We start from the raw sequence: 8,885 nt of genomic DNA on the forward strand, positions 1-8,885 counted from the left end.
TTAATAAATTTTCCGATTATTATTTGCGATACGTTATAAATTATACGCCACTTTTTCGCGTACTTACCAGAATTCTCCTTCGGCCATATTTCTTACAGCTAACCGTTCTCTTTCGATTGCTGGCACTTCGTCCCATTCAAGCCCACCTCTCGCCCAGGCGCCGACGTATTCCCCGCCAGGTCCGAGAGGATTCCTTAATTTTACTAATTGCACTGCTTCGCCTCCAAAAGTTTCCACCTACAACACCGAAATCAATATCGATGTTTTAAATATCTCTTAATCTCGTTGTTCTTCTCTAACTAATATAAAAATGCCGAACGCGACTGATGTACTGACCCTCTCAATCGCATACAATCTGTAATTGATTCCCATTTGTATGCCGTTAGCGAGTTTTTCTGTGCTGGCACGTATCTAAGAACAGAAAAATACGCATGTGAGCGAAGTGTTCGAAGAACTTTGAATTCCATCTCTTTGAAACATCCCGTACCTGTTGCTGTTGATTATTATTTACTGTACAAGTGATAAGAGACGTCATGTCCAAAAGTTTCGATAACGCTCGTCCACAAGCTGTGGGATCCTGACGAATCGCGATGCTTTCGGTAATACCACCCGTGAGATCAGACAAGCCATCCAATAATGTACCATATTTGAGTGCCTCGTAAGAACCGTGAAGTCTGAAAACGGCATTCAAATTAATTTATGTTCAAACAGGCATAAAAGAGAGAGAATGTTTCTTATTTAAAGCATTTACAACATTATCTTTCCAATAATTAAAAAATAATAAAAGTATAATATTCACAATCCAGCAAGCACCAAATACTTTGAATAAATTTGTGTAAATAGTTTAACATATAAATATTACTTAATAAGCTTCATGTATGTAAAAATGTGGTAATAAATATAATTTAACACAGTATTTAATGATAATAAAATCATCAAAATTTCGCCAGATTTAATCTACTGCTTTATTCTCCATCTTCGCATCTTGCTCTTAGACCACCTAAGATGTGGGAGTAATAAATGATATTGACAAGTATATAAATAAGCACGCAGAAAAAATAATTTTTGATCTCAAAGTAATAAATGACGTGCATTAATCATAATAAAATTGCCATCATTCATCAGCCATGAATTTATCGTGACGGCAAAGATCGAACGGTGATTTCTCATGCTATTGCATCGGTGCCACAGAGAAAACATGGTATGGACTTTCTTAATCGCTGGGTACTTGGCTGGATGAGGGAAAGCGGATGAGTCGGATTTTTTCGCCCCTTACGACCTCCTAGCACTGACATTACATTATCCTACACGTCGTTATGAACTACGCAAGAACCGCTTTCATCGAATCAATCCGCGAATGATCTAAGTGCAGCAATATCGCAATCGCAGACTTCCGATCAGAAATATTACAGAATTGTTAATTGAATGTTTGCTCACTTATGTATGAGGAAATTCTCCGTATTTTATGTCACTATTATGAGCGTTTCTGTTCAAGTGAGTATAATTTGATTAATTTGCTGTCTCAAGTGTCGCAATATCTCATAATTAATGACATCCGTGTTGGAGAGATGATATGGATATTCAAAATATAAAGAACATTCTTATTAAAATTTTTGTAGCAATTATTCTCCATACTTATGACAAATTTAAAATGAAATTTAATAATTATTAGTTGTACATATTTCACGATATATACATATTTTGCACATCTGCAGATTATAAATCTAGTTCAACATTTACATACTAAAAGGAATATTTCTTTTAAATAAATAGCCGAGTAATCTCTAATAGAAATATCTCTAAAAGTAAATATCGGTATATCGATATGATAAAACCAGAGTGTAAGAACCCTCAGGTAATCTTCCACGTGGAATCCGAAGAGGAAACATAATTTCATTAACGTGGCTGGTATCGCAACAATCTCTCGTGATAACGCTCTCAATATTGAATCCGACGGAAAATGTAATTGGAATTTTACGGCGGAACCATTCCTGACCTATGCGACGCTGCGAGCAAAGGAAGGGACGAGTGGAGAGAAGTAGAAGAAGAAGGTCACGAAGATGCTCGGCGAGGCCTGTCGGAACTCGGGAGTAAGATCAAGGGGGTACATGTATGTGTAAACGATATTATCTTTCCTTGCATGTGCCGTTCCTGCGGGAATTAACATTCCGGAGATAACGGGGCTCGCACAACTCGCGCTTCGTTTCAAACGCCTCTCCTTTGTTATCGCGCGTGCGGTTTGCGCGTGTTCGAGTCAATCTGGAAACCGTAACCATTCACACGCACGATCGCGGGTGTTACCTGGGTATTTTCTCAGGGAAAACATACGTAACACCCAGGGAAAAAGATTCCGAGCGTGCAAATGAATCGGGTGTTGCAGTCGCAACTCGCGCGCTAATTCTTTCTATTCCCCTTCCACCTCTCGCCTTTTTTCCCGTAATACCAATAAATTCTTTAGCGAAGTTCGTTATCCATGTGATTAATCGACATCACGTATTGATAATTCAGAGGAAACGATTATTGCGTGATTAATCGAAATTACAATCGTTAATCATTCATCGCGGAATGATTAATCGGAAAAAGTAGATTGGAGCATAATGAAGATGTAACTGTTTACCATAATCTTTCTATAAATATTATGCGCAATGAATTTTTAATGCAAATTTTATGAAATAAACTCAACAAATGCTAAATAAATTAATAATTCTTCATCTTAGATGTCAGTAACGTGGAGATTCACGCGAGAGTTCAAGTAAAGGGGTCACCGCACTTTCGACCGAAGGTGCAACCGCAGTGTGGCTCTATGTAACTCTATCTTTGTCACTTTATGACTCAACGGTTAGCAGCACGTTTCTGCCTGTTGATGCACTTCCGTTCCGCGTTTGTCTAACGGAGCGACGCAGTCGCACGCGTATATGCAACGTCATTGTCACGTTGACTCGCTCTATTACCAATCATCTACGTCACCGTTGTCAATCGCTTTCCGCTATTACTACGTACTCGTTACATCCCACTCGCAGTAGCATCCTTGAGATCATTGCGTGACTAGATGATGATGTATAATCACAAAATTACTCTCCTTTCGTTCATAAAACTGTACGGCGGAAAGTCTAGAGGATAAGACTCACTATAGACTCTGTTTATTACATTTCCTTAATTTAGTGTTTATACTTTTTAGTTTTACTCATCTCATTTTAACGCATTCTGCGATCAATTTCAAGCAAATCGAAATTTTATACAAAAGTTATATCTATTTGAAAATAATACTAAAAAAATTGAAAAATTACGAAATATATTTATAATTAATTCCGCGCCACAATAAATAGTGCGAAAATGAATTAGAAGTATAGTGTTCCGCAATAATGGTATTGGCACTTGAATGTGAAAAATAATATTAAAAGCATAACAGCGAGATATTAAGAGTATTAAAAAAATGTAACAGCAACATATTAAAAAATGTATATGCATAAATGGAAAACAGGCAATTAGAATACCAAGGTATCTACTTATTAATAGTAATTGCGGAATATTGATCAACCGGTCATGACCACTCTGTTATTTCCGGCCCGCTGATTATCGCTCATATAGGTTCTATTGCACACGCCTTGCGACATCGACAGCAGCACTTTTTATTTGCGTTTCGTTTCTTGAGATCAACAACTTTTCATACGGGCGTCACGCGATTCGATCTTGTCAGATCTCGTTCTATTTTCTCTTACATAAGCGTCTTGGCATATCTTTCTCGAGCGCGCGCGCGCGCGCGTGTATATTATAGAAAGCGGCGATCGAGAAGTAACTCGACCGCTTAGCGAATCTAGCGTGCACGATGACTCGCATGATCTTATATATACGAACATGCGAACAGCGAGATCTTAATGATACCGAAGAGCGCCGAACGCGAGGCAGGAGATCGACTTGTAGCTGTCCGCGCCGGCCGAGCATCCACCTTCAAGGGATTATCGACATGCTTTCGCGGCCGTTTTGCGCTCGCGGATACGAGCGTGGACTGTGGTCACCAGTGCACTGACCTCCGATCCATTGCTGGCGAGCAGCGATACCGACTACTTGCCGAGTGAAAGTATCGGGGGGCCCCTGTGTGTACCCTCACCCGCAGGCAGCACACTCTCCAGCGCCGAGCGTGTGCGTGCTGCGTGCACGCGAGTCACGCACGTTCAGCGTATATATATACGGATCGGGCCCCGACGAAATATCTCGGCGCTGCCTGATTTCTTTTCGGGTCGAGTGTGTCTTCGATCCGCAGTTAAAATGGGAGAAAACACGTGTCGAGAACTGTCACGGAGATCCGCTGTTATATATATCGCATTTGCAGGCATATTAATATATTGAAATAAAAATATAAATTACTTCTTACGTGAATACATTTCTCAGGAATATGGCTTTACGAGAAAGTGACTCTATAAGAAAGATAAACTCGGTATTTGCATAAAAAGTTCATTCTTAACGGAATTTAATAACCGTTAATACATCCATTTTTTACGCGAGGAAAATATAAATCTTGTATGCTAAATCAAGATTATTCCAATTGCTGAATAAATATTCTGCTTAAATCTATAATAAAATTACACTATTATATGTGCTTTCATTAATAAATTAAAAAACTTAGAAATACATATTTTTGTAAATTTATATAGATCAATCAATCTGGTAAATACAGTAATTTGATAAAAATTCAGTATTAATACAAATGAGATATACAATAAAAATTATAAAAGATGTTACATAAAAAACTGCACAGTAAACAAATAAATAAATATACATATACATATATATTATATGTATATACAATAGTTTATAATTTTATTTTATAATATATAAAAAATATATAATTATAATATATGAAAATAAATACTTTCTTTACTGCTCGAAATTTTAATTTTCATACGCAATTACTTTCCATTCCACGAGCGTGTTCACGCAATTTATATTTTCCAACACACGACTTTCTACAAAACGAATGAAATATATGAACAACGATAGGGGTCTGGTTCGGCCCAGCGAGATCCGAGGGGAGCCAAGCGATGTTTTCTAATGGAAATCGACGGAGAGGCATGTTGCGCATATTCTTCTTGGCGCATATTGGCACGCAAAGGAGCGCACGAGCTTTCTAACCGATTCCCAATGCTGCTACTGGTTTAATAAAGCTGGCCGATCGTTCCGGATCGACCACAGATTTACGGCAGGGTCGCGGTGAAAGAGGAAAGGTCGGCGAACGAGCTCCTCTCTCTTTCTCTCTCCCACTCATGCTTCGCGATTCTTCCGACCGATACCGGCGTGGATGTGTGTCATCGTTGAAATATTTACCGGCTCACGTACACGACGTGACACTGTTGCAGGATTAATTCATCAATCGACATATCGCCGCGATTCCATCGGGAAATATGTGGCGCCGATGCGAAAGTGTGTCGATGATACGTTTATAAATCGATGCCCGATGCTATAATATTAATCGAGCAATCCATATTTGTTTTGCGCTAACAGTGTCCATCGTACAAGTATCATCACGCTCGACCGATGACATAGCGATCTTGCAACATTCGCGCGAATGATTTTGCAATAAAAAAACCACAGCTGGCACATATATATACCTATATATATATATATATATATGTGTGTGTATGCCATTGATAGATACGTATTTAATACAGTTAATACAATTTTCTCTGATGGTTTAACACATACACAACAAAAAGTAGGAATTACATTATAACTGAATTATTCGGCTAATCGCTTTGCACGATACATCGCGCGATTATTCCGTACTGTAATAACTGAAATTATGTTGTACAATTTTTTTCACCGTGAAAACTACCAGGCGTATGCGTGATGCCGTATTTCCTGACACACACGGAATCGTAAACATTATCGCGCTAAACTTATTACGCGTGCGTAACTTGTGCAACGTGCGCAAGCATTACAACACTGTGTGCAGGGTCACTTGTAATATTTCCATCATCGCGCAATCATTATCGTAATCGTAATTACGATCGACACTTGCAGTTGAAAATTATGTTTCCGAGAGTAAGGTCGTTTTAGCAGCTTCAAATTGATCTTTAAATCGAAGCTGCGGCATCAATTAATGCGCGCTGTATATTTCAACGTTGACGGGCGGAAGTCGTGAATCTGCAACGTGCGATCAATTATTAACGAGCTACGACCTCGACGTGTGCAAGTGATGCTTCATAGCCGGCCCAATACGTACGTATAAAATGAAATACGTACATATCAATCGTTTGATTCACGTTACACGTAATTAAAAAATTAGCTCGAATCATACCTCGTGGACATACCAGAGTAACACGTAATTGAAAATTCATGAAAAATTCTTATTATCATCTTATAAGATTAAAAAAAATTGTATTATTATTATTGATAAAAAATATAAGAATAATATAATAATAATATAAATTTTTAGATTCTATGTAGAGCATGAATAAAATAACACATCGTATTATAGTGCCATTTAAAATAATTTTAAATAAAAAAGTTTATACAGTTGCAACATATGCGGGTACACCTCTTGGTAAGCCGTAAGATAACGCAATTTTTCCCACTTGAAACCCGTCATCATCCTGTTCTGCTTTCACCAAGAGAGCCAAGGTGCAGCCACGCTCTCTCATTACGCACGTGTAGTGCAGTATTGTGACGTAAAAGTGGTGCGTTTGATGATGAAATTACAGCAAAATGCGGTTCACGGTTGTTAACTGGGAATATATCACTATTTGCCAGCGTGGTGTTTTGTTAGACACCGAGATTTCTGCGGATTAATATTATTCAGGCAAATGATGGATCTCCTTAGCATAAGAAAAAACTAAGTCTTTTTTTTATTTTAAGCATCTATTTTAAGCATATACGTGATCCTTGAGCGTAACGGATGCACATATTCATGAAACTCTTCATTATTTAAATAGATATATTTAAACAGTGTGAAAACCTTGTAATTACCGAGCTGCATTCAGTGCTTTGTAACAACTTTTTCTTAAGAACTGTTCAATATTTATAACAGCAACATATGTAAGCGCTCAATATAATTTAAATTTATTAAATATAAAATTTGAGAGAATTTTTTAAATATATAATATATGTATATTGTAAGATTCTCCATTCTACATATAGAATGCCATATATTTTTATTAACTACTGTATTTCTTATAATTTTAAACAAGTATTATATAATAATCAATATTTTACATCACTGCAAAATTATTTAAAATGTCATTAAGTATTAAGTAAAAAATTCAATGGTAAAAGAAATAATATCCGTATAATTATATAATGTATATAAATGATAACACAAGAATATCATGGTAAATTACATAATACTCTTAGAATAATTCTCACTCTAAGGATGGGAAAACTACCATATTTCGTTAAAATAAGTAATTTTTCCTCCGTTATTTGAAGACAATAAATAAGTAAAGATATATGATGTACATAAAACAAAATTTCGAACTGTGCATAAGGATCGCTAAATAATCGTTTCTCGATCGCCGTTTACTTTCTCGGATCCCTTTTGTCTGGCGAGAGACGAGGTCATCTTTCTTTTCGATTGCCATCACCTTGCAAGCAGTTTCGAGAGCAACGCCCAGACGGGGGTTTACACTCACGATGGGGCAAGAAATCGAGAAGAGAAGGAAGAGAGAGAGAGGGAGAGAAAGGGAGAGAAAGAGAGGAGGGATGCGCAGGACGGGGATAACGAGGGAAAGGAAATGGTAGAGAAGAGCTACGTACGGTCATCAGAGGAAGATTAAGAAGAGGAGCAAGGACCTCCGGACAGAACCGGTCATCGTCGTCCGTCCGTCCGCGTAAACTCATCTTCCATCTCGTGGCGAGAGATCGCGCGCCTCGATTACTCGCGCCATGGATCTCGACGGATCACGGGATGAAGTTTCTGTCCGTCGCCCAAACGGGCACGACAACATATCGTCTCTTTCTTTCTCTCTCTTCGCTTCGCTTGTCAAAATTACACGACGAGCAAAGCCGCAATATATTCGTGCCGCAATACACTGTGCATTAATTATAAAGATGCAAGCAAAATCCCGTTTTCTCCACAGTCATGTAAGATCATTTTGGACGAAACTACACGGTCTCGTGCAATGACGGGTTTCCAATCTTCACTCATTTGATTCTGTTCCGAGCTATAGTTCTTGCAGACTACGTTTTAACTTATTTAATTCTACATAATTTATAATAATATTAATAAATTTACAGAAACGGTAATTGCGACGTAAAAAGGCATATTGCTATTTTGAGTAATATTAAAAGTAATATTACTTGTTGTCGGTTCATTTCCTTATACGGTTCCATCTAACGCGTTTTAAAGCTTGGCCAAATTTAGAGTAACATCTTAGAGCGCGGTCGACAACCATCTCGCACTCACGCATACTACATCCGCGGCGATGGCGATCGAGGTTCATCGATCGAACGTACCGAGGTTGATCTTCGCACGCGAGTTCACCTTGAACAGCCACCTGGTGAACGCCTACACCGCCCACGGCAGTTCGCCGTTTGTCTCAAACTGGCTCGAAAACTACCTTCGTTGTAAAGAACACAACTTCTCGTCTCTCGAAGATTACGAATGAAAGTGCTTGTTAAAAAGTAAGAGAAAAAATTCCTCAGATATTAATAAAAATTTACATCCTTTTCTGTCATCAGGCTCTTTTATCATTTAAAAATCACACACGTTTTACAAATAAATTGCAAACTAATTACTTATATTTTGTCGTTATAATCCATCTAAAAAATTCACTACTGCACGGAGAAAATTTTCTTTTAAAATTTACCCTGAAAATCATGTTAATTGTGAAACAATATAGTATTTAGGTAAATTTTACTGCACTACAATAAATCTGACTCATATACACATC

At 37.7% G+C, this 8,885-nt stretch overlaps 1 protein-coding gene across 1 annotated transcript in view; it reads right to left on the minus strand.

Moving 5' to 3' along the window:
- LOC105455909 (calpain-C) overlaps positions 1-8,885 on the minus strand; it is a 32,815-nt gene that overhangs the window by 3,049 nt on the left and 20,881 nt on the right. The window contains exons 5-7 of the mRNA XM_011699620.1: positions 488-674; positions 337-411; positions 68-237 (exon numbers count right to left, since the gene is read on the minus strand). Of these exons, the coding sequence (XP_011697922.1) occupies positions 68-237; positions 337-411; positions 488-674 (432 nt within the window). The remainder of the gene's footprint in view (positions 1-67; positions 238-336; positions 412-487; positions 675-8,885) is intronic.

This window comes from Wasmannia auropunctata, unplaced genomic scaffold (assembly GCF_000956235.1).
Source record: "Wasmannia auropunctata unplaced genomic scaffold, wasmannia.A_1.0 LD336106.1, whole genome shotgun sequence".
NCBI classification, from domain to species: domain Eukaryota; kingdom Metazoa; phylum Arthropoda; class Insecta; order Hymenoptera; family Formicidae; genus Wasmannia; species Wasmannia auropunctata.